The 27,646-nt window shown below is 43.8% G+C and overlaps 1 protein-coding gene across 1 annotated transcript; it reads left to right on the forward strand.

Annotated features, from left to right (window-relative positions):
- Nucleotides 1-22,841: 22,841 nt before the first annotated feature.
- Nucleotides 22,842-27,420, forward strand: LOC139049214 (uncharacterized). Its single transcript, XM_070524580.1, has 2 exons — nt 22,842-22,953; nt 26,690-27,420. The coding sequence occupies exons 1-2, from the start codon at nt 22,842-22,844 to the stop codon at nt 27,418-27,420; spliced, it is 843 nt and encodes a 280-aa protein (XP_070380681.1).
- Nucleotides 27,421-27,646: the final 226 nt, after the last annotated feature.

Genomic DNA, 27,646 nt, shown 5'->3' on the forward strand with positions numbered 1-27,646 from the left:
GATCTTGGCATCATAGCTTCAATCAAAACCCCAGTCTACGTGAATGACCACTTCACACCGGAAAACAAGTCGTTATTCACCAAGGCTCTGGCTCTAACTAAAGCCAACTATTGGAATCTCCTGTGGACTGACAATTGTCTAATTAACGCCAGGAAAACTACCGATAGCCAAGTCTACCGCACTGCCAGCGAATCCGACCTCTCTGTTATGATTTTGACACCTCTTTTTCTTTGTTTATTACTGATCTTGAGCTAGTATGCCATCGTACCTTACAACTCATTTAGAACAATTTCTTTCTAACAGCCCTGGCTTGCTTATTCATTTCAATACGCGTAGTATGCGAAAGAATTATGACGATATTCATAATATTCTTTCTACATTGATCAAATCATTTTCCGTCATTTGTGTCACTGAAACTTGGCTCTGCGACGAAGAGAAAGATCAATACTGCTTCCCCTATTATATGTCAGAATACACACATAGACAGTCAACTAGCCATGAGGGAGCAGCCATCTATGTTTCGGCAAACTTAGAACTTCAAACGACGACACGATTTAGCACTAAATTTAACTAACTGTGAAAGTGTTTGGATTGAATTCGATCATTCGTTCCTTAGCTATGGCAGCAAGAATTTCATTTTGGGTTGCATTTATCGATCACCTTCCACTTCGATCAGTGATTTCTGTAGTGTCTTAGATAATGTATTAGAATCATTATCATCTGAAAACCAGAACCTGATAATTACGGGTGACATGAACATAAATTTATTTGACAGAACCTCCGATAACTATACGACATATTCTAGTTGCTATCATAATTTTTGGTATGAATGCCTAATTACGGAACCAACATGCTGCTCTCGCGATAGCCGAAGCTCACTGATTCATCACGCATTATCAAACCTTTTAGTATCCCCTGAAGGAGGCATTCTTATCACTGACATCACAGACTATTACCCCATGTTTCTTAAGATCAATTCTATTCCTTCTTCGCGTATCGTATTCTACAACAAATTTTTTCTTGATAATAAAGCATGTTTCGAAGCCGTAAGAAAGGCAGCCTGGTAAAAAGAAACTGAAAGACCCTCAACAAGCTTTCTCGAGCTTTTTATCTATAATTTTACACAAATTCCATTTCCATGTCCACAAGAAAATTTCAAGAAGGTGCTATAGCACACTAAACATTTTTACACCCTTATGGGTGTTAATAGGGTGCTATCGGCATTTACACCCTTGCCCACACCCTTTTAGCACCCTTTCTGGCCAAAGAACCCTATCACAAGGGTGTATACCACACATAAGGTGTGACTTTGCTCGAACAAGGGTGTTAAATCGACGCCTGAAGGGTGTTGAACGTATTGATTCATAAATCTGAGTAACGTGTACACGTCCACGCATTGAGCAATGTGTTTATGTATTGCATTTTTAATGCGAAAGCGTTTCATGGCCTTTCAGGTAGGAAAGGTGGCGTTCTCCGCAACAGCAATCCATACGGGACCCTGCTCACGCCAATCTTGTCATTTCCCTTGAAAGCATTCAGAAAGCATTCAGAATTGCGCCGCCCGTTTTATTCTCTGAAATTATTCACTTCATTCTAGCGTCACGTCCATGAAAAGAACACTAGGTGAACCTTACCTTTGGTTACGTCGCAAATACTTTCGTCTCTGTCTTTTTCATAGAATATGCTAATTTAACCCTTCTCGTAAAGAAAATCTTTTCACCACACCAAGTTCTCGTCTCGCATCGACCATCAACACAAAATTGATGTGCCATTCTTCCTTTTCGCCAAGAACAGCCACTGAATGCAATCGCCTTCCCGTCTCCACAGTCTCAATTTGCGACACCACTAATTCAAGGTCGCCGTTGAAATTATCTTATGGTTTGATTTTCTATTCTTGCATTGCATTGCAATTATTGCATATTTTCACCACTCCTTTCTGTTGTGCCTACTAGGCCTTGAATGTATGTATAATAAATAAATAAAATGTGAAGTCATCACCGTCTTGTATGACGTCTGTAGTGATACAGAAGGTAGTAAATACAACAACGTTAGTTATGAGCAATTATGGGTAAATAATGTGAAATAATGTGAATAAGGGTGGAATAAATTGCATTGAGGTTCGTACAAACTATAGCACGGTGGATTACGGGAGATTAAGGTAGAATTGTGAAGAACATGTGACAATGTATGAACTAACGTATCATGGTCACGTGACAATTGCAGGTGTAGATGCGTGAAGGGATTAAGTTTTCGCATTCCTATGTGACTGTCGATATTTCTTCAAGGATTCTGATGTTACTGGCATGACGGCCACTCCAAAAATGTATCATCCAGAAAAAGAACGCCCTTTCACTTACAACTCCATTATCATTATTTTTCGTGCTCACAGGAATATTAACATGCAATTAAACACTTCTAGAAAAACTGCAGTAGCAGAGCGAAAACACGAGAGCAACTTGCGCAATTCTGCACTAATATTTCGGTGCTCTTAATAGCCCAACAAAAAATGGTCAAATGGAAGAAGCTGTTTGGATACATTTCTGAACAAACAGAGACGTGCTGTTAGACGAGCCTCTGCTGTACAATGGCATCAACATACAATTTGCATGGTGAATCCATAAAGAAGACTTATAGAGGCGAGATCACGTTGGAAGTTCTCAAACCCGAATTTCCACGTACCTTGCCTAATTCATTCAGAGGTTTACTAAGCTACTGATCTGCTTTCTAAGTGCATCCTCAAATACAGTTTGTAAGGCTGAGCCTATATATTAAGGGCTGGTGTCGTCAAAGCTGTAATTTCTTATCCAGAGCATAAGCACTTGCAAACGCAGTCTTCAGTGTCCTCATGAATGTTTACGCGTCGCTGTCGCACGACCAAGATGTGAGCGTCTTTAGCGCTGAAACTACGCTGTGACCTCGCAAAGTTGCTTCGTTCAGACGCAGCAAATGATCTAATCGCACCAGCAGAAGAGCGCCGATCGTCTCGCTCACGGTCCCGATTTGTGTACTGTACCCTCAGTGATGCAGCACAAACGGCGCCCCGAACCCCAAAATAAAATGCTCGGCACGAAACGTAGTAGCACTACCCGCCTCACCGCTCTAGTTAGAGACCACAACGAAGCAGCAGCAAACAGGCGGTCATGCGAGCAAGCAAACCTGTCAGAATAAACGTTGAATTTGCGCGGCCGCCCCATGCCCAATGAAAAGCGACCGTAAGTGACGGCCGACGCTGTACCATCAATTCGGCGCGCGGCAGGACGGCAAGGCGGAAGCTGTGCCATCATGCTCGTTTTCGCGTGCGTTCGCGTCGCGCGCTGTGCGAAATAATTTTAAACGTGTGATTAGTTTTGCGCGCGGGGTAGAAAAAGATGTGGCCCATGCTTTGTGTATTACTCGTGCCCCACTTCAAAGCAAAGCGTTCGTACGCACTGGAAGATGGATCCACGAAGGCTGAAACGAGAAGTTGCAACGTGCCCGGTCGGTAGTACTGGCATGACGGAAATTTTCAGGCAAGTGCCCGTTTATTTGGTATTTGTTTTGTTCTCTTTTGAAATATCTCACTGTGATCTCGTAGCATAATTCATAATTCGCTAATGTAAGAGCAAGAGCAGCTGCACTCCTACTAGGGCAAGTGAACTACCTCGATCGCGTCCCGTGTGACTAATGTTTGTCAAATCTACATCGGGCGTGGTGCGCCTGCATTGTTACGCTTTGTTTCTCAGCGCTTGAGCGTTCATTGATGTGATTAGAGAGTTTTAGTATAGCGTAAAATCCTTGCGTTAGCGTTAGCGTGCGACGCAACGCTAACGCAAAGAAAGACTGCACTGCGCGGCACAAGGTAGTGTTTTAGAATAGCGGAACGGAGAAAAGCGTTAACGTTAACGCAAACAAATGCAGCACCATCTCGATGTAAAAACACAAAGTACTGAAAAGCCAAATCCACACGAAATGTCGAGCTTATCCAATGCCGAATGCGAAAGTGTGTCCCTAAGTCAAGCTTATCGAAAGCCATAGTCGCTGTGTTAATTACGCATGTAGGTGTTTTGTTTGAGCGTTGTTTTGTCGAGAGTCGCGAAACACACCCATTATTCTTGCCAAGCCGCGATCGAGTGTTCTGTGGGACCCATATTACGTGTCCTTTTTTTAAGTTGGGATGACATAGACGCCCTCATGCTTCGGGAACGAGAGCGACCGCGCAGGTTCTACGTGTCCTAAAGATCCACTCATCATCGAAGCTATTACGGAGGGGACGTTTTGCCCGGCAATTTCGCTTCGAGAAAGCGGATTTCCCACTTTTTTCCAATTTTTTGCAACGGACGCCCACCTTGACGTCCATCCGAATGGGTTCGAGGCGAAAACCTCCTTCACGAGGTTCATGTCGTCGTCGTTGGTAAAACGCACACGCATTCTGACCACAGCACCGACCACACTACTGTGTTTTGCCGCGGAAAACGTGACATGCATCGGCTTGACATGCGGCTGTACAACAAGCGAATGAGCGAAATACACTTGGGCGCCATCTCGAGGCGGATACACGAAGCACATTTAGCAAACCCATAGAGTTGTTCTACTAACTCTATGAGCAAACCCTCTCGTTAAGCCTACTGCATCGCTAATCGAGAACGTATATCGTAAACAACGCCCATTTGTCACCTGTGCGCCACTGTCGAAGCATCATCACACAAATCTAAAGCAAACACGAGCATTAGTGGGGAACGAATGAGCCTAGCAGTGCAGGCAGACGACTCGATAGATCCGAAGTGGGCTGCTCTCACTTCGACGGGCGCCGCCATCTTGCCGTACGTAAGGCTCCTTTTGCGTGCGTTAGCGTTCAACGCTAAATCCTGAAAATAGCGTACGTACGTAAGAGCTCCAGCAGCGTTTACGTATAGCGCATGCGCAGTGTGGTGCACGCAACGCTAACGCTAACGCTAACTCTTTGCGTTTGCTGCTTTACGCTATACTAAAACTCTCTCTTCTCTTGTGCGTTCAGCGCGGCTGCTTGTAATACGGTCGTTAGCACTTCAGTTAAATGTGGTCGACCACTTTTGCGTCGCGTAGGAAAAGGACGGGCTTAGCCACCTTTCGAAAGAACCGGCGCGGTATTGGTTCTCAATGATGCGGTCGCGTGCTGCTGTTGCTGCTTGCCGGACGCCATCAGCATTTTTTCGGCTCGCTTTGTCTGTGCGTGTGCGCGTGCTCGCGCTCGGCTCGATTTGTGTGTGCGTGCGTGCGTGTGTGTGTGCGCTCAGCTCAGCTCGCTTTGTGTGTGTGTGCGTGCGTGCGCTCGGCTCGCTGTGTGTGTGTGTGTGTGTGTGTGTGCGTGCGTGCGTGCGTGCGTGCAGTACATGCCGGTTTGTATGGGCAGGCATGTTTGCGCGTGTCTAGCGCGTACGTGTTTTGTGAGTGTGTTGTCTGTGGGTCGCTGTGTGTGCGTGCACGTGTTAGCGTGTCTGCCTGCATGCATATATGTGTGCTTGTTTGTGTGCATCAATGTGCGCGTGCGCGCTTTTGTGTCTGCGCTTTGAGAGTGCGTATACTTGTGTGTGCGTGTGAGTGCGTTTTGTGTGCGTGCGTATGTATTGCATGAGGCCGGTAGTTTTACTCGCAATAAAACTCTTCCGATTTGGTGCAGCGAGTGTTCCCACCTGAGAGCCGAGTTTGGTTTCAAGCCACCCTGGACAACTGCTGTATTAGACGCCGTTTCTCGGGAGCACCCGTGGGAAGGCGCCAGGTACACGCTTCGTCCTTTTTCCTCTCATGCCCTGATGAATCGATATCCTTGATTTTTATTGTGAAAGGAACATTACATCCAGAGCACAAATAAATGATTAAGAAATCTGGTAGTGTGTTTCGCCATTACACTAGTTCCGATCTTAAAGACGTGGATTTCCCTTTAGCCCACATTTCTTTTGATGCAGACAACCGCTGAAATTGTTAGCGGCAGGTTATTCGAGACGTTCTACGTATATAGCAATTGTATTCAGGAGCTTTAATGAATTTTGAAAATTTGTAGTGTTGTGCTCTAGAGCTATCATATACAAGCTTTAGGTCTCCGGGTAGTTTGCATGCCCTTCGAGAGCTGTCACCTATAGCCCTATTGAAATTCGTAACTACAGTGTGGAGCACTGGGGAAGCTAGAAGGCTTGTCCTGGCTCTCGAGAAAGTGTTTAAGCTGGAGGTGTAGGTTGAGGAGTTTGGGGTTGGTAACACAAAGGATTTTTTATGCCTTAGCAGTAGAAGTGACACAGGATAAACAAAAAATGTATGTGTGTCAAGCGTAGGAAGCTGCTCATGTGGTAGAGGCATGTGTGTGCGTGTGTGTGTGTGTGCGCCCATGCATGCGTGCGTGTGTGTGCATTCGCTCCTCAAAAGGGAGTATGTGTGTAAGTGAGCTACTTCATTGCTGGTCTGTTTGCCAAGAATTGGCAAGAAAACACAATAATCAATTTAACTTGAAATAATAAACTTCAAAGCATACTGGCGTACTGGCGACAGCAGCATATGAGCATACAAGCATGCAGCTGTGTGACAATCTTAATGCATGACTGCAACATCTGGAAGGAGGCTTGCTTCTTCTTAAGTAAGTAGCACAAAGTCCATATTCTTGGCTTTTCTCGTGCAAACCAAAACGAACCTCATTGCCAATGATCTTGTCTTTTGCTCTAATAGCATTTGTTTATCTTGTACTTAGAGCTTCGTTTCTCGCAGGTCATGCAGATGGCAGCAGCAATTTCACAATGTCCAGCCTTGGCGCCCCCCATCAAGAGCAAGCCACTTGCGTTCGCCTTCAGACAGATGGTTAATGTCTTCTTGAAAGCGGTTGAGAAGACAACATTGTAAGTAGATATAGTTGTGTAGTGTAATATAATAAGTCGTTATAATTTAAAACTCAGGCTCCTTGGCCGCCTAAGCTTGATATGATAGTTGTCTGTGGTTGTAAATATTGCCGATGGTGCAGTGCATACTGCAGGTATGACTGCTGATCCAAAGTATACATTTGCATTTTCTTGATGGTCTTTCATAATGAGGATTTTCTTGCTGCAAGAATCTTCACAGAATGCCGGGGCGTTGTAGCATCATATTCTTTATTGTGCATTCACTGCTAATTTCGTCTGACCTTCCTGCTACCAATTTATTTGCAGGAAAGGAATATTTGTTTACTCTCTGCAATGAGCTTGTTATTTGCTCATTGCATTACACTATTCTACCTTCAATTTATTCCCATGTAATTATGAATACCTTAAAATTTCAGCTGTTTTTATTTTAAATACAATATCAAAATCAAAATGCACCGGATCGCAATCTAGACTGCAAGGGATTTGAAGAAATTACAAGAAACCAGGACCTCTCGGGAGCGTTAAAAAAACGTTTCTGCAGGTAATGTGCCTAATTGTACTGAGCTAGCTGCTCATGAAAATTGAAAGCATATTTCATTTCACACAGTTTTGCAGGATATAGCAGGCCTATCATAGTCTCTAAGCACAACCTTACCTCCTTTGCATCATGAAAATGTATCACGCTTAATTTGGGACAAGTTCTGAAAAATGAATGTTTCATAATTTTGAAACCACACAAAGTATTGGTTGAGGCTAGACAGTTTTCAAACAGCTTGACCATGTGGAACCTAGCCATTACAGGACGGAAAAAAAACATGCACACGAGCACTCATTCAATGAAATGTCATGCTTGTGGTCATTTTCCACATGACAAAATGTACTTTTAAGCGAAAGAGGGCAGGTACCCAATTTACAACCATTGTGACTCATGCGGGTAGTAGCAACACAGGATGAGAAATGGTTGTGTCTCTGAGGCTTATTGAATATGTGAAAACTCATATACAGTACCCCCCCCCCCCTATGAGGGGTAACCGTGCAATATGTTTTGGGCAAGAAAGACGATTGTTCTAGGAGACAAGAAATTTCAGGCTCTAGTTGAGAGGCTACAGAAAGAAGGACCATGTAAATAGTCACAGATTAACATAACCTGCGTCGGAGGGGCATCACAGTTTAGAGCATGGAGTGGGAGCATGAGGAAGGATCATAGGTTCAAATAAGGGAATACTACTTGTCAATGCATTGCCAAGCTAACCCATTGAAAGAAGGGGGCGTGCTCTAAGAAAAATAGTTGACAACACGTGCTAAATTTTCGAGGAAAGTATGCCAAAATGGAATTCTTACTAAATTAGTAAATAAGAAATACACGATAAATTTTAGGACGCAGAAAGTGTCGAATAAACTGCATTGGAGAGTTGGATATTGTTCGGCTGGATGCATGTATTGCAGAGCAAATGAGAATGCCAGTGGGGATTCCCTCATTTTCATTTTGTGTGCACTCTCTGGAAAACAGTACTCTTTGTGTCCTAGTGTAATAATGTTGTGTAAAAATAGTCATTTTTTAATGCCTTGTGCATTTCACTCTTATTGTGCCATAACCCGTAAGCTTCTCACCTGCAGTACTTATAAAGTGTAATGCAGATCTATTGCAGATTTCATAATGTCAATTTTGTATTAAGGTCACATACACACTCGTGGACAAATGTCTATTGTTTAAAGATGTCATTGGTAGTCTTTAAATTTTATTCACTCTTATTTTCTGTGGTGAAAAGGCTACTGTAAATTTATGTTTTTGCTGGTGTATGTGCCTTGTGTTCACAATGACATAGTGGTTTAGCATTTACAGTAACATGCAATTCCTTAATTTGCAAAATAGAAACTTCTCCTACCTTTCACTTGTCTTGCCCAGTTGCCTGAGCTCTGCATTCTTCCCAGTTACATTAATTAAGTTTGTTACTTTCAGGAGCTTGTTGCTTTATCAAATTTCCGCAAAGTACATGTGTAATTGCACGGACTGAATTCTCATAATTCTGTTCTTATTTTGCTAATGCAGGATGCAAGATTCCAGCAATGCCATGCGCTGCGTTGGTCAAGATGCTCAGAGAATGGAGTCCCTGCACCTCGTCGTTAACCGTGAACATTTCTTTTTCTTTTGGAAAGCTAAAGGCCATTTGCTGCATCACTTGCATTTTTGCAGCTCAGATGTGTACTATATTTTTCTAATTTTGAATCAATATTGCCTGTTCAGTATAAAAAATGACGTACAGTGTGAAGGACAAGGACTGCGAGAGACACACTCCAGTGACTTTCAACAATATTTTATAGCGTTGCCACATCGCGTGTGTATACACAAGAGGGGTCATGCGCAGAAAATGAAAGCCAGTCACAAGGGGTGTTCTAACAGCAAGTCATTGTAAGAAGAACATGGTCACTTGAAAAAAAAAAACATCACAATTTCTATCTGTTTAGATACAAAATTTCGCTAGGGGTCAGCGTGATAGAGGGGGCACTAGCGCACACACTATCCAGTTTTCTGGTGAAATCAGCTTCAATAATTTACCGGGTGAGCTGTGTCTCGCTAAAGCTTCCGTATCTTCAACGAGGGGCATGCAACCGCAGTCCCGGCGATGAATGCCCAATTGGCCTTGAACAGTGTTATTGACGTTGTTATAGTGCTCTCTTAAACGATCATTTAGGCGCCTGCCTGTCTGTCCAATATATTTACTGCCTCAAAATGGGAATTTGGGAAACCACATTCGTTGCACACATCGCAAAACGTTTTCTGTGCCCGGCAGAGCAACAACTCTGACGCGATTTAGGCGCGTTTACACGCTTACAGAGCCTTGCCAGCTTTTCCGGGGCTGAGGAAAGGACTGTGATTCCGGCAGGATCCCCAATCTTTTTTTGTCCTATGGGAGACATCATGAACATACGGTAGCACTGCAAACCTGTGTCTTTCAACCGGCTGGTTCCTTGACCGAGCGCGCTCATCATGTTTTTTGCACTTCAGAAGCTGTTCCGCTATGGCTGAAATTAAGGCCAAAGGGTAGCCAACCCAAGAAAGGCAATCAACCTGTGTAGCAATACTATGTTGCATCTCGTGTGAGCAAGATTTATTGAGGCTGTTAAGGAGGCAAAGCTTCACAATATCTCATTTGACTTTGTTGGACAGACAGGCAGGTGCCTAAACAATCATTTAGGAGAGCACGATAACAACGTCCATAACACTGTTCAAGGCCACTTCGGCATCCATTGCTGGGACTGCGGCTGCGTGCCCCTCTTTGAAGGTACGGAACCTTTAGCGAGACACAGGTCATCTGGGTAACTATAGAAGCTGATTCCACTAGAAAACTGGTTAGTGTGTGCGTTAGTGACCCGTCTATTGTGCTGACCTTTAGTGAAGTCTTGTATCTCAACAGATAGAAATTCTAATGTTTATTTTTTTCAAAGGACGATGTTCTTATTCTCAGTACAGTCACTTGCTGTTAGACACCCCTTGTGACTCATATTCTGCGCATGCCAGCTTTTGTACATATACACATGATGTGGCAACGTAATAAAATATGGTTGGAAGTCAGCGCAGTCATCTCTCGCAGTTCTTGTCATTCAAGCTGTACATAATTTTATCTCATTATTGCAAACTATCCCAAGAAACTACCCTTGTTCAGTATAATTATAATATTTGATACGACTATTCGCTGGCAAATGTTAAGAGTGTGATATTTAACTTGAACTTTTGCATGACTGCCTATGCCTGTGTTCCTTTAGTAACCAGAGTATGGCTAATTTATTAAACCATATTTGCTAATTTGCATGCTCACATGCTACAGCACGCCTTAATCTTGAATTACTGCATCTAAGTGCCAATAATTTAAAAATTTACTATGTATTTTAAAACACCGTCCACATTTTGTGCTCAGCAAAATCGTTTAATCAACAGTGGTTTGTTTTTATCAGGCCTCCTACTGCACTTTGCACCCAGGCACTAGTAGATGTGGAAAATGCACTCTTTTGATATATAGTAAGAAAAGAACCTATTTTCAAACTACATATTCTATATGTACCAGTGCCTTGTGGTTACAAAACAAAAATTTATAGAAACTGGTATTGTAGTTAGAAAAACCGCTAAACAGCACCTTTAGCCCAGAGAACTCTCGTTTCACAAAAGAGGACAAACTATGTAGGCACTAAGAAATTCTACGTATTTTTGTGCTCAAGTAATCTTGTTGGAAATAGAAAATTAGCAATAAGACTCCTGGCATAAACCTCACTTAAAGCATGTCTATGCTTGTAAAGTATTGTTTCAGTCTGAAAAATGTTGGCCAGTTATGTTTTACATCGACTTTCCAAACTTTTCATAATGCTTTGCGATTACATTATTGTACAAAATAACACGTGTCTTTCTTGTGCGTTTGCTCTGCATTTCAATTGCTTCCCTAATTCACCTTTGCAATATGCCTTTTTTTTAAGGCATCAAAACTTGAATTTTCGTTCACTGGAGCCTAATACTAAAAATTTATTCCTTTATGTGGCCCAAAACACTGCGAATCAACCCAGGCTATTTCAGTGCCGCTATACATAGTTTCTTCTCTAATAACAGATTTGATCAATACATATATTTTAGATACCTTTGTGGGAAATGTACATGTTCTTGTACTTACCGATGTGTTTGGTGATCGTGCATGTTTATATTTCATGTGATTTATGTATGTGTTGTAGTCTGTATTGCAGCATTCAATAAATATATTTGCATTTTCTTGAAAATGCAGCATATATCTTACCAGTCTGTATTGCATATTATTTGGATATGGAAATCGTGATAACCTTGGTGTTGATATACATATCCCTTATGAAAATGGTTATGCCCTTTATGTTTACTGTATGTTTCCCGCAGTTCACATCAGGAAATGTCCTTTATGTTTCCTCCATGTTGAAATTTGGCCACTGCTTTTATGTTTTCTTCGTGTGTCCTCCCTTTATGTATCCCTTATGTTACCGTACTTTGTTTCCTCCATGTTGAAATTTGGCGACTGCTTTTACGTTTCCTTCATGTGTTCTCCCTTTATGTATCCCTTATGTTACCGTACTTTATGTTTCCTCCATGTTGAAATTTGGCCACTGCTTTTATGTTTCCTTCGTGTGTCCTACCTATATGCATCCTTTATGTGGCCGCAGTGATGAAATCCTGTATTTTACGTAGACATGCTTAGATGAAGAGTTCCGTGTGCACATTTTATTTTTATGAACATTTCCTGAGTTAAAAAGTTTTGCATTGGTTTTCATTGTAAGGTTACTGTTCCCTACATGATGCAGCGCACGGATTGTAACTCTGCTATGGCACAGAAATTCATGCCAATTTGTTCTAAAATTACAAAGTAATTAGACTTCATAGATTATTTCAGTATAACACTTGGAGTGCCATGTGTACGTTCCTCACTGCAGTGCTGCTGTTCTAGTTATGTCTTTGTTACTAATATAAAATGTAATGTTTGGATAGAAAGATCAAGTTGGATCAGTGCTCGCACATTTAAAAGAAAGTTTTGAGTACACTTTGCAAAGGTTTGTCTGAAACTACGAACAGTTTATTGGACTATCTGGATGTTACTGCAATTTGCCACGTCTGCTCACAGCAGACCTCTGAAATGTGGTGCTTGGGACCTGAAAAACAAAACAAAAGCCAATCTTTTTCACTCATTCAAAAATATTCATATATGCAAGAACAGCCTGGCCTGTATACACACCGCTAAGAAACGTGGAGCAGTCAAAAACAGCTCATAAAAACATCAGGGCAACACAGAAGCTATTAACTAAATTTTGTTTGAAACAGACTAAGCTGCCAGTCCACTCAGGTATTAAACTGCTCACAAATTCTTTTAAACGTTTCTGCAGCTAAGCATTTCTGCTAAGTAGTACATGACATTTAGGAGTAGGCAACTGGCCAACAAATCTTTGTGTGCCTGCTTGTACAGATGTCTCGTAGTTATATCTCAAGTGGTTACACTGTTATATGGTAAAATTCAGGCGGGAATAAAACCAGCAGCAAACATTAGACTACCTGGGAAATTATCACCAAAACTCAAATATCTAGTAAATCACACGAACAATCGATTACGAAGGGTATAAAACCTAGGCCGCGATTTTGTAGCGATCCCTTTTCCGATGCTACTCTTTTGCTCATTGATCTGACCGACATTCGACTATCGTTATTAACTAGAACAGCCAGCCATGGAAGGTGGGTTATAAGAGTGGCAAACATCGAACGGAAAGCATCGCAAGAAAATCGCATCCCTTATTAGGCAGTGCTACAAGCCTGCACTGACACTGCCAGGCACTGACATCCTGTTCTTCGGATGAAAATATTAATGAAAACGAGCGTCTGATTGGCATGCCTTGATTAAAAAGAAATTTCGCTGTTGTTATGTCGGTCTATATTTGTCCTACAATATAAAATACAAATACGCGAGCACGTCGAACACAAACAATGCAGACAAGTTCTCGCGAAGCTGGACTTCAAACTGAACACTATCAATAAAGTAATCTTCACAAAAGCTAATATCTGTTCAAGTGTCAAACATCGCAGTCGCGTGCCAACTCGCGATGCCCGTGACACATCGACATGTATTACACACGTAACTTGCGGAAATTCATATCTACGGAAGGATTTCTTGCCGGGAAACTACCGAGAAAACAATAACTTTCAGCGTTTACGTAAATATTTGCCCATTAAGTCCCAACGATCAGCGGTGGTAGCACATCACTCCATAAAGCAAGTAAGCGGCAAGAAATAATACATTTCACGGAAACTCCCCTCGTGAAACGCTTTGCTAAATGTGCAGAGCAACATGGTCAACATACGCTCAGAACGTGTTCTGTTGTCGTTCCACAAAGCTTACTACATGAACCAGAAGCTGCGAGAATGCGCGCAAGCGTCAGACCTGCTTACCTTCAATGTGGTCGGCAAACGGTTCCTTCGTCTCGCAGGCACCACGCGACGACGCTCTTTCCGGCGCGAACAGTGTCGGCGCGAATTGCCGATGTCGAATTGTCGGCGCGAATTGCTTTCCGGCGCGAATTGCCGATGAACACCCGCGCACGAAAGCACAACTTTCAACAAATTCTTCCACGCACCATAATTCGAAGCAACAGTACCAGGTATTTCACGAGCGAACGCGGACAGGCGAGAACAAAGGCAGCTCGGACGGGCGCTGTAGTACACATAAGACACTGGCGTATCAGAGGAAACACAAGGCGAACTAATGGCGTTACACGAGTCCAGAGGTTTCTTGATGGTTAATGCACACGGTACGGATCACAGTTTGTTTGGGCACTTCGAAAATATGATTAAATTACCGTGTAACTGCAACGAGCACTCTCACCACTCACAGCAACACAACGTGGCCCAGCTCACCGTCAACCGTTGCACTGCGGCAGAGCCGCACTGCGGTCAACAAGTGAATTTAGCCTCTGAGATCTGCATTTCCTTTTAGGGCGTACATGTTGAAAAAACACGGCCTTCGAGATTTAAAAAAATCGTAGCTGGAAGGAAGGCTGGTATTTAAACAAACATTATTGAGTTTAAAGTGTCTTGGTGCGCTGCGTTGATTTTTAAAGTATATACAGAGATTTTAGACGAACTATGCACGAACTTTTGCCGGCGGACACGAGCCAATCAGCGCGCACCAGGTGCAGCTCTGTCTGCTTGCCATGGCGCATGGTGTGCGGGCAGCCGCGATAGCTGTGACACCCACCGATCAGAAATTCGGAATCGCCACACATATACGCGCTTCTTATGGCGCCCAGTGGCGTGTTCTTGAGAATGTCAGGCCTTATCTTGAATGGGTGGAACCATATTTCCCGTAGCGTAAGGAATAAAGGCAACAAAATGTGGCGATGGCTGGCTTGCAGCGGCAGCGGAACTTCGGCCAAAGTGAAGCAGGCGTACTGCTTGCATGCTCGCGTAATCAAATACGGCCATACCCCGCACACAACTCTCATACTCAGCCAACTCACAATTATAAATGATTCAGTTGTACGCCCAAGCAAGCATTTACGGGATCTGCGCTGCCCTCCTTCTACGCGTGCTAATATCGACTCAGCAGTTACTCGTACTTGTGGTCAGCGCGAAAGCGACGAGAACAGCTACTTAAATGGTTGCATAATCATATACGCTCACTAGCAAAGCGGCAGATTCAGCGACGGTTCATGTACCGTCGATAAAGCGACGGTTCATGTAGCGCAAGCCATCGAACACTGCGCGTCGTGTCACCGCGTCTCCAGCCGCGGTGCAATTGTTATTTGTCGTGAGGGAATATTCGCTGCATGAGGCGTTGATGTACGTATGTAGTGTTGATGGCGCGTGGTGATCAATACGGCCAAGATAGATAGGGAGGGGGAGGCAGGTGCACCCCCCATTTTTTTTTTACTTTATTACGCCAGTAGTTAAAGTTAGTACATCGTTCAGGTAGACGATCTATCTGTAGCATGTGTAAAAAGATAATCACGATATATAAGCGCACTCTATCTTACCTGGATGTGCACTCGAGGGAGTACACAGCCGGTTAAAGGGGTTGGGACACCAAATTTTGAAGCTATAAAAAGCATGTTGTAGGCTGCTTCCGTATGCAAGGACACCCAGAACGAGGTATTAGACGCTGCAAACATTTCAAAATAATTTTAATTCAGCTCCAAAAAGTCATTAAAAACTCTTTCTCGTAGTCGAGATCCATCGCTAGTGCGGTAGTTACTACGTCACAAAGGAGGAACGAAAATATCGACGTCATAGCACACTAGCACAAAAACGTGACGTATGATGAGTAGCGATGAAATCTGAGCCGAGCGACCCAGCATAGCATCCACTATGACCGCGCTACAGGCATATAGAAATCCTTTCTTAATGCAAAGAAGGGGTAAGGCGTGCAGACATGGACACACGAGGAGAGAAGTGGACAACACGAACGCCGCACGGCGGCCCGCGAACGGCAAACTGCGTGCGGCGAGTTGCCGTGCGGACGGGCCTTTACACGTTTTTACACTAGCCGGCCGACTCCGAAAGGGACCAGGATATGCGGTGTTCGTGTTGTCCGCTTCTCTCCTCGCATAGTCGCATAGTTCGGCAGCTCGGAGCGGTCTCTCGTTTGCTTGGCCTTTCTCAATGTGAGGGCCCGTCCACGGTACCGGCAGGGAAACTCGCCGCACGCCGTTCGCGGGCCCCCGTGCGACGGCGGTTTTGCTCGCGAACGGAGAGATTTCCTTGCCGTAGAGAGGACGGGCCCGGGACCCATTTGTGCGGCAGCCATACGGCGAAGCGTCCAATCAGCGACCGAGGAGTGGTCACTCTGGCACCGACGGCAGCTTCACCGCCTGTGATCGTTCGGCGCCGCCGATATCGTCGCTAGGCCTTTTCCGGTTCACTTCAAAGCTAAAGCTTACGGCGCTTCGGAATGAATCACCGACTCTCACAAGCCGCAATATTTTCTTACCGTTGTTGTCGCTCTTCGCAATAATTATAATAATCGCGACATGCACTTGGAATCGCCAGTTGTTGACCTGCTGGCAGAGCACGCGTATGCGCGAGCAGACGACGCAGCATAGTTATACGTCACTATTTTTTGTGGCCCACGTGACCAAGCCATGTAGCGTTTCCTCCTCTGTGACGTCATAGCATCCCCCCGGAGCCCAGAAACCGAAACCGAAATCGCTCGGTATAATAATGCTATTATTAAATTATTTATCGGATATATATGAATCCCGCTGTGTGTATCGTGCTCCCTGAAGCATGACGCAACGTTTGAATCAACAAACGCATGAACGAAAATTTTGGTGTCTCCACCCCTTTAACATAGAGTGTCCACACAGGTAACATAGTGCTCATATATATATATATATATATATATATATATATATATATATATATATATATATATATATATAAGCCAGATATATAAATTAAGTACATTAATTCCCAAACTGGAGGCGAAGCGGAGCATCTGAAAGACGCCTGCTATGAGAACCGTCTTAAATACTCAACTATTTGATAGCCTAGCTGGCGCACAACTTTCATGAAATTCTTGCATATTAGGTTAAATACTGCAGATTTCTACATATGGCTTGCTACTGGAGAATAGCAGGTTGAAAAAGTAAGAAATACTTTATATATTAAGAGAACGCATAGCATAAATCATTACATACAACATCCTATTTCATGACATGCTCGATTTTCCGCACAATATAACCACAATTAGTGCCGGTCGGCATGTCTAGTGCGAGGGGTGCAAGCAGTGCGTTTTCCTTGAATCTGCCAGTGACTAGCATACAGTACAGATAGATCTAACTGTACTATTGGCAAAAGATGCTTACTGCGCACATTCTGTTACCTACATGTGCACTCAAGTGCACATGTAGGTAACATATAAAGAGTGCATGCACCATATATAGATTAATGCTCTATGTTACCTACATGTGCACTCAAATGCACATGTAGGTAACATATAAAGAGTGCATGCACCATATATAGATTAATGCTCTATGTTACCTACGTGTGCACTCAAGTGCACATGTAGGTAACATATAAAGAGTGCATGCACCATATATAGATTAATGCTCTATGTTACCTACGTGTGCACTCAAGTGCACATGTAGGTAACATATAAAGAGTGCATGCACCATATATAGATTAATTCTCTATGTTACCTACGTGTGCACTGAAGTGCACACCTAGGTAACATCCCGCCGTAAACACAAAGGGCACATACTACAATAATCATAATAAGGGTTGTTTTCTTGGGGCAAAGGAAAGGATAAGTCAAGATTTGGTACTTACAATGACTCTGCAGAGTGCATTATCCGCTGTCACAAAGTACAGATATATCTGCCTGTATTATATGTACAGACAGTTGTTATGTGCACTCTATGTCACCTACATGTGCACTCAAGTGTACACTCAGGTAACACATAGTACACACCCAGTTAACATCCTGCCGTATACATAAAGGACACATCCTAGAGGCATAATAACGGTCACTTCCTCGAGGTATACGTTAGGATGAGTAAACATGTGGTACACACAAAGTTGGCGTCCCGGAGGTCACACAAAGGACAAGGAATCATAAAGGTCACATAGGACACAAGAAGGAAACATAAGGGAAACATAAAGGCAATGACCATTTTCATAGGGGATGCTCAAGAGTGTCAAGTTTGCTAGTTTGTATTTGTGCAGCGAAGACAGGTTTTCCAATATTCACCATGAATTACTAATATGTAATGTGATCCACACGTATATGTGTTGTGTATGCCCATCGAAGCTTTAAGGCCGGCTGTTCGACGGTGCGTTTGGTAGCCGAACTTGAACCTTCTGGCACACGCAATAGTTGCGCGTGGGTCGCTGTACATAGTAGTAATTCAATGCGTGTACTGCCGAACCTGCCTTCCATACACGCTAAAAATAAAAGGGTGTACACCCTTCCAACACCCACACAGATGGGTGTTAATTTGGACGAGCACCCTTACACCCTAAATTTATTTTGCTGGACACCCTTCCTCTAGGGTGCTATAATGGCACCCCAACTGTATGGTGTAGACAACAGCACCCTTAGGGTGTTCGTTTGGCGACAAACTGATTTACACCCTTAAGGGTGTTAAAATGTTCAGTGTGTACTTTGAATAAAAAATATTGGAGTGTGGGAACAACTCTGATAAAAAAAATGAAAATAGTAAATTTTTTCCTAAATAGAAAGAGGAACCACGAAACCATAGCTAGAATAAACCGCTGTGACACTGAATATTCAAACCCTCATGGCATAGCAGATGTCTTCAGTGACTTCTTTTTCTCGAACAACTTGGCTTCGGACAAGCTTTTTGATTATCAATTGACACGCCTCCCGCAATCTTTTTACATGATTCCTACTGCTCCTGATGAAGTCATCTCTGTAATTAATAATCTGAATGTCACAAGGGCCGGTCTTGACGATATTAGGCCATCTCAAATAAAATTATTTGCTTGTCCAATGTCTGATATTCTTGCAGATGTTGTTAAATTAATAATTAAAACAGGGACGTTTCCTCGTGAACTAAAGCGTGCCAACGTTACCCCTGTATTTAAAAGGGGGGATCATTTATTATTTACGAACTACCGAACCCTCTGTGTGCTGTATTCTTCAGCAAAATAAGCGATAAGCTAACTGAGAAACACCTAACTAATTATCTGAAAAATTTAATATTCTTACGCGTTTTCAGTACGGTTTTTGATCACATTATTCTACAGATGTCGCTCTCATATTTCTCACAGATTATCTAAAAAAACGCTATTGATGATGGTAGCTATGTCGGCTCTATTTTTGTTGACATAACTATAAAGCCTTTGACACTATATATCACCAGATATTCTTTCTCAAATTAGAAACAATGGGAATATCGGGCCCTACCTTGCTACTAATCCGCAGTTACCTCCATAATATAAACCAGGTGGTCAGTGTCTCCGGGACTTGCCCAAACCATAAGGATACTACAAGAGTCCATTCTGGGCCCACTTTTGTTTTTAATTTATATTAACGGCCTACTGAATTTCATCACGCGCTGTAGTTGCTTGCTCTATGCTGACAATACTACAATATTTAACTCAGATAAAAGCATGAACTGCCTAGTAGATAAAGTTGATGCCGACCTTCTGAGCGTATTACAAGGGTGTAAATAAAGAGATTACAATTTAATCCAGCAAAGACGAAGTTCTGTGTCTTTACTTCACATCAACGGTGATTAGTTCATGTTACTTCCATTTGCATGCCACAGTACTCAACCCAGGCTATTGATGACTGCACGTATTTGGGCGTCAGACTAAATAGAAACTTAAGAATTCATACTTCACATTTCAAACATAAAAAAAGATGTTCTATGGTAGACGCTACCTCATTCGAGCTCGTCCCTTTTTTTCGCTTTCTATTCTGTTATCATTGTTTTATGCATTCATTCATTCGCATATTAACTACTGTATAATTACATGGGGTAATACCTACAGTGCTCATCCTGCGCCACTACAAGTCGTCCAGAATAGAGCAACCAAAATAATAACTTTCAGCTCATACTACACCAACGCCAAGCAATTATTACATGCCAATAATATCCTTACAGTATCCGACATTACTAAATACAATCTGGGTATCTGCTGATATAAGCATATCAGCAATCGATTCTCCTTTTCTTTAATTCCGTCTTCTTTTCTTGACAACACTAACAACACTAGATTTGCTCATAAGACAAAGCTCCTCTTACCTAAAATTCAAACCAACTACGGCAAGCAATCTGTTCATTTTAGCGCTTTTTTATGGAACTCGCTACTATTTGTTTTAAAATTAATGACACTGCATTCATTTATTACAGAATTCAAAAAGTTCCTTTTGAACCAACCGAGCCTTACGGCACATTTTCTTGTACATGCCGCATAATACATGCGTCTGCATTTTTTTCACTAGTTAATACTGTAGTTTATATCATGCTTATTAATCACGTAATAAACTGTTTAAACAAGCCCACTTTCTATTCAATTTGTTTATGTTTTCATATGTTGATTAATTGATTTAATTCGTGTTCTACAGCTTTTATAATTGCTGCCTTTCCAATTTTTTTTTATGGTTGTATTTATTACTGCGTTAACTAAGTTTACTTTTCCTTTCGTTTACATCATGTACAGGAGGTCCCATTCAGTCTCCGACTCCGGGACCTCATCCTGTATGTTAGATGTTGTAATAACTTCGTATGCAGTAATAAAATTTGATTCTGATTCTGATTCCGATAAAACATAAGCCCTTATGAAAATCCGTGCATGAAATTTCGGTAAAAGCACAACTGCCTACGAAAGAAAAAAATATCGCCAGCAATTATGGAATTGGAGGAAACCGGAAAGGAACTACGCCTGCAGTTGCTTTAATGCGTGTTTAAGCACTAGTATTGCATGTTCAAATGTATAAGTCACCGAGATTCATTATCTGCTGGCTCATAATAATGCAATAGTAGAAATTAAGCATTCAGTAACATGGCAACCAAAAATCAACCCACCGACTCGACACTGCTTCGCAGCTGTACAGCACGCACTCCCGGGGCCCGATGATCCAGCGCACATGGCCGTCGATCCAGCATGGCCGTCGCGCTGCCAAGAGTTGTCGAAGTTGCACTGGCTTCTTGCAATTTACGGCAACATGGTCGAGTTTACCGTCACTGAGACCACTGAAGACGTCCATCGACGTGGCCAGATGACTTCACAACACCAACACAGTCGCATAACGTCGCCGGTAGAAAAATATCACCATCATTGCTCCCGACAGCTATCGCCTCTCCCACCGGTTCAGGCCATGTTTTTGCTCCTTCCCGGCCAGCGCCGGAGTTCCCAAGTCCAAAAAGTGAGAAGTAGCCAGGAAATCGCGAACATTTCCCATAAGGTAGCCAGTTCATTGCAGATATTTAAAAAGTAGCCAGAACAGTCGTCATGATCCCTATTCGTATTCGGGAATTACTATCGCTGTAGACTTTATTAAGTGAACGCAAGTAGTTGTCAGTAATTCTAGTTCTAGCGAATTTGTGTGAACAATTCGCGCTCTTTAGTCATTCGTCAATGTATCTCCTTCCATATTTCAACTTTGAAACGAATATCATATACTAGTCAGAATTCCTTATCACCTAAGATAAGTGCTTTTTAGCAGCTTTTATAACCTTACATCGACGTGTCCAGAGATGCCTTTACTCAAATTCATGATGGAAGCAAAATAAAACTTCTGTTTCCACCTCACAATTTTCTGAGCAGTCAACTACAAAAAGAGAAGTTCCACGGAAGGAAAAAAAGAATACGTTGCTGCTGAACGAATTTCGTCGGTTGCAAGGTAGAGGTTGCGTCCTCCTTTCGGAATACAGATCGCGAGGATGGTAGTTGCACGTAATGTGTGTCATAACAGGCGTAGTACAGCGCACTATACCATTTATTTGCAACATGTCTGCCTTCTCAGTAGTTTTTATAGAAAAAAATTTAATTTTAAGAGCAGCCAGAAAGTCTTCAGGTAGCCAACCCGAAATATTTCCCGCGAGAAGCCTTCCAAAGTAGCCAATTTGGCGCAATGTAAGCGACCCTGGCAACGCTGGCTGGCGCAGTCTTTCCGCCCCCTCCGCCATCTAACCTATGAACAGAAACGACGACTTCTTTCTTAGTCTTTTCGTTCTATCATTTTGCCTCTCGATTTTCTTTCTCGCTCACAGCTTCTCTCTCAACGCTCCTTGCAGCTTTCCCTTTGTAAGGCTCTTTGAAAGCTTCTGCGCGCTTTTTGGGCGCGAAAGTTGTAGTGCTGCATATAAACGTTGCGTTTCCACATTGGCCGCATACAGCTGCGAGCTGTGGCTCAGCCGCGTTTTCTCACATATACTCTCGCTTGAAAGTACGCTTATATGTGGTGGTCTGGGCTCAGCAGAGGACATACCGCTTCTACGGAGGGCATTATGCAGGACTTTACTAAAAGTGTATAAATATGAGGCTAGCAGAGTTGAATGATATATCTTTACTGATTACGCCAATGAACAGAATGCAAAATTGTGTGGTTTGCCTAATAAACTGACAGACACTGTTCTTGTGTTTAAGGAGATAGCATTAAGGGACCCGTGTCGCAGAAATACAGGTAACTGCCTTGGTGGCATTCTCCGTGAGAGAAAAATCATATCGAACCACACGTCCCGAACGAAGCAGGCCCTCCGAATTCTGCATAGCCTTTACTGAACTAATTCAGTTTCTCAGAGTAAAATGAGTCAGCAAATTCGTAAAGTATGACTTACAACCTACCGACATGATAGCGTCGGAGTGTAGTTAGACTTACGAGAAAACATAACTCCCTTACGCGGAAGCTCACACACGTATCCCTTTCCAGCTACCGTTTTCATACAAACAGTTTTATTTGGATAGCAATTATATGGACACTACCGGCACATTTCTGCCGTCGCCGTCGCTGTGAGATTCTTTATGAATGAAAGTTTGTGAGGATGAGGAGGCGAAGGCAGTTCAATCTCGCGTACGTGAGCGAGGAAAGCGGCCCCGATGCCTGCCCTCTCCTGTTGCACGCGAGGCAGGTGGGTGAGGTTAAAGAGGAGGGACGTTCGTCTCCGGTGGCTGCTACGATGCCTCGATGTCCTCCTCACCCGTCGCTCCATACAGTGTGGACACAACGCGGTGGCTACTACGGCGTTGGACACTCTAATCGCGGAAGGCGCAGTGGACGCCTCTGGCGGACGCCGTAGGAACACGTTGCCGGCACGTGTGTCTTGGCTGTCTTGGCTGTGCGTGTTTCCTGACTTGGCTAAAGTGCGTGCCCGCGTGGGCCTCATCTTCAAAGCGATCTGCGATGTTTGCAGAGTGCGTGTAGCACCAGTAGCTTCGTAAGCCCTGTGATCTTTTTTACATTTCGTTCGCATGGAAGCAGCAGATGCACGGATGTCAATTGGTTCACGGTCGCTGCCACAATTCCTGACTCCAGGGTTTTCACAGACAGTTTCTGCTGTCATAGGGCTAGATGTGTTCATGTTTACCGGAGCGCGCGTGACACCATGCTGGTTAATTTAGTTAAAGTCGTTGACGAATTAGTTGGCTTCAATCCATGATAGAACGGGTAAGCGCGACTGAACAACGACGTAGAAAGAAGCAGAATCAGAAAGACAGCTCTGTCTCCGCATCTGTTTCATTCTACGTTCTCGTTGATTGACGCTTACATATTCTATCATAGTTAATGCGGTTAGTAAGGGAATATTTACAACTATATACGGCAGGTAAAAGTACTATCCTCACTTCGTACATTTATCTACTAATTTGCTATTGCAATCGGTGCTTCACCTTTCCAGCGGGACTGCGGACTTGTAACGCTGGTCTTGAGCTGAACACAGCAAGAAAAGGTAGCAAGTAGGTGGTAGCAAGAAAATTCTATGGTGACCGTCAAAAAATTGCTGCTCTGCTCTGATTTCCTCGCCCTGAACATCAGGAACACTTGTGGAGTTTCCTTGGTCTCGTGTGCTAATTCCGGAGCTTTATCCGCCGCTTCACCAGCATAGTGTCAGCACTACGCAAAGTGTTCAACTCAGCCGCTCCTTTCACTTGGGCTGACGAGTGTGAGTATGCTTTCCATGTTCTCAAGCGTGTCTTAACATCCGACACCGTTCTCTGCCAGTATACAACAAAAGCCTGCCTACCCTTTTGCACACCAATGCTATAGTGCTCAAGGGACCGCTGCCATCCACCTTCAACGACAACAGTTGAAGAAAGGGCGTTATCGTGCATGCAAGTCACACACTAATGACTGCGATACAGAACTACTCGATAACAGAGCAGGACATCCATCGTTAGCGGTCCTCGCGAGCACTACTCGTTATCATCGCTGAAAAATCTGTCTGGACACGTAGGGAGCTGGATCCTCTGCTTGAAAAAATTTGACTTTGATATAATCTATAAGCCCGACAAGAAGTCTCAACATGCCGAAACTCTATCTCGCTGTCCCCTGCCGCTATCATCTACGAGTATATCTCCCCATTACACTTCACGGGGCCATAAGGCTACGTCTTCACTGATGTCACCACTAGCGCTTATCAACAGGCTGCCCTACAACAGCTACACGGAGTTCGCCTCTTATCAACATGCTGACTTATACTGCTGCCAAATTGTGCAACGTCTGTGCGGGCTTTCATGTTCGCCTAATGCCAATCATAGTGGTCAACTGAAGCTGTTTAAACTCTCAGAACCATATGCTCTCACCTGTACAATTACCATTCTGATGAACACTGCTTGGTTCCAGTGCTTCCTGGTTTTATGCACACTAAGGCCACGGGAGCCTTCCATGACAACTCCACGGCTGGCCATGTGCACCTAACGTTTTATGAAACCTACAAACAGATCAAGAGCCGTTTCTTCTTACCGGCACTTCCTACCATTGTGTCTAAATGTCGCTTTTTGCACGCTTTGCCATATGCGGAAACGACCAATAAGGCCTCCTGCTGGCCTGCTATAATCCATTCCATGTCCGGAGACAAATTTTGACATCATTGGAATAGACCTCTTCGGACCTTTTCATATAGAGCCGACACATGATTAATTAATTGTGACTGCTGTCGACCACCTTACACGCTACGCGGAGACCACTCATCTACGCTCCTAATCTGCGTCAGACGGCACCGCCTTCTTTGTGGAAGCCATCATGTTATGTCATAGAGCACCTCACGTACTTTTGAGCGGCCAAGGGAACACTTTTTTACAGCGAAACTGTTTATGCAGACTCTGTGCCGTCGTGGTCGGACTCCGCTAAAGAGGGAAAGAGGGAAAAATGTGGAAAGAGGTTGGAACAGCCCCTTTGCCCCTTTCAGAAGGCTATCTCATACGCGAACCTGATACCGTTGTCACACGATGCATTTTCGGCGATTGAGCTAGATCGTGTTTGAATTTATCAACGATTCTTTGCACGCCGCCGCGAAACGAACAAATGTTATGCTAACGGATTTCGGCCAACGATCAGTGCCCAGCGAATGGGGTGCGATACAAAGAGCAAATATACCTGGTAGCGAAGTTTCCATGGGAGCCTATACGTTCAAAACATGGTGGTTCATCGACGGTTCATGGGCCTTAGCACCATCTGTATGTTGAGGCAACACTTCTGGCGGAAGAAAAATAATGTGACACCGTATCCGTTAAAAACAGAAGTGACGTCATTTTGTTTTCGAAGGCGCGAAATTTATTTTGTTGGCCTGCCTTTAGAGCTATATGTTCAAGTGCCCCGCCCTTCGACTTGATGGGCGTTTAGAGCTTTCGAAAGCGATGCCGGAACTGGCCAGCCGTGCGGTTGTCGAAATCGCACCCCTGCACAGAACATACTTTCTTTGGAGGCCTACGAGAGCTTTAGGTGTAGAGTACTGATCCTGTCGTCGGATGCCAGGCTCGTCGACCAGCGCAGTCGCATGAAAACAACTGAACAATTATCTGGCAATCGTAACTCACTACATTTCGCTGAACAAGATAAAAAACAACGAAGCTGCCCGCGTCACCAAATTCAGACAAACTTCGGCAAGCAAAAAAACACAACGTGTGAGGGGGGCGTATTTCAACTGGTGAACTTTACGAGGGTGCTTTTCTGCACATTCAAAAGCTGCATTGCATTCCGAGTCATAGCGGCGTAAACGCCCCCTGTAATGAAAGGCGCTAAAAAGAAATGTATATATTATTAACCAAATAAAATAAACTCGTCACGAATATATAAAATTGACCAGGAATTCTATTTTCATTGAATAATTCTAACTATGTCTTGCTTGGATTAAAAAATGTTTTTTTTTTATTTCCTAATGTTTGTTACCTCCAAACATAGTCGCGCTTCTATCGCTGCTCTCACAACCACCCTTGCAGATGTCGGTGACAATTTGTACTGAACCGCTATTCGTCCGAAGCTTCGCGACCTATTTGGATGGACCTTGCTAAGAGCACTTCTCGCGCATGCAAGAAGGGCCGGTAGCCACATGAATCTTCAAATCAATCCAACCAATTGTAAAAACAATTAAAACGCCCGCATCTCGAGTGGTTGGCCTTGCGCCCAATATAAGGAACGTTGGATTAGTAGATCCACACACTCTTAGTCAAGTGTTCGACGAAAACTCGTCTGGCGAGGAAACATTATGGTGCCAAAAAACGTGCACTCTAGTTCGCACTCTGTTTGCTCTAGAGCAATGTTACAAACATTGCTCTAGAACAAACATTGCTCTAGAGGATCTGGAAAGTGCCGCCTTATCTTCATTCAGAACGCGGCCAAAGCTATTTATAAGATATGTGGACGACTGCTTCTGCATTATCCCTCGCCGGCACGCAGCACATTTCCTCGAGCACCTAAATTCCTTTGAGCCGAGTATACAGTTCACGGCTGAAGAGGAAAACAATGGGCGAATTCCCTTCCTGGATGTCCTAGTAGAGAGGACTTCAGGCGGCTTGAAGACTAGTGTCTACAGAAAGCCAACGCATACCGAAAAGTACCTGAGCTTCGACTCGGCGCACCCAATTGGGCAAAAACGATCCGTCACAGCAGCACTTTTCTCCCGGGCCTTCCGCGTCTGCTCTAGCCCCACGAAACGTCGGCAAGAGCTACAGGCTGTAAAAAGGGACCTGCTGAGCAATGGCTACCCTCCACAACTGCTCAGAACGCAGGAGCGCAAAGCAGCGAAGCCCCGCCGTGAAACGGCGAAAGAAACAGGGAAGCGCGCAGCGGTACCCTACACAGTGGGAACAAGCGAAGCCCTCGCACGAATTTTTAAGGGCTACGGTGTTCAGATCGCCCACGTGCCTTCCCGAAAACTTGGCCAACAGCTGGTACGCGCAAAAGACCCTTTGCAACACGCGGACTACCCGGGAGTGATCTACAAGATACCCTGCAAGGAGTGTGACGTCTCGTATATCAGCGAGAGCGGAAATTTTAAACGGCGCTTGAGACAACACATGAATGACGTCGCCAAGGGCCACACAGCCGCGAACGCCCTGGTGGAGCATCACGAACTAACCGGACACATCATTGACTGGGACTCGGCAGCCATCATCGCAAATGAATAACACATATCTGCCCGTTTGATTTTAGAATCATTTCACATCCAATAAACTAGACACACGATAAACAGGTCGCGGGGTAATCTTCCCGTGATATACACACGAACACTGCGCCACCTCACCCATAAATAGCCGCGCGCCCATGCTTACATCTTCATTGTGAACAAGGGATCCGTACGGGGCCCGAAACGTCGGTTCTTTTTTTTCATTTTTATTTCATTCTTGGCGAGTG

Source organism: Dermacentor albipictus, chromosome 8 (assembly GCF_038994185.2).
Source record: "Dermacentor albipictus isolate Rhodes 1998 colony chromosome 8, USDA_Dalb.pri_finalv2, whole genome shotgun sequence".
NCBI classification, from domain to species: Eukaryota; Metazoa; Arthropoda; class Arachnida; order Ixodida; family Ixodidae; genus Dermacentor; species Dermacentor albipictus.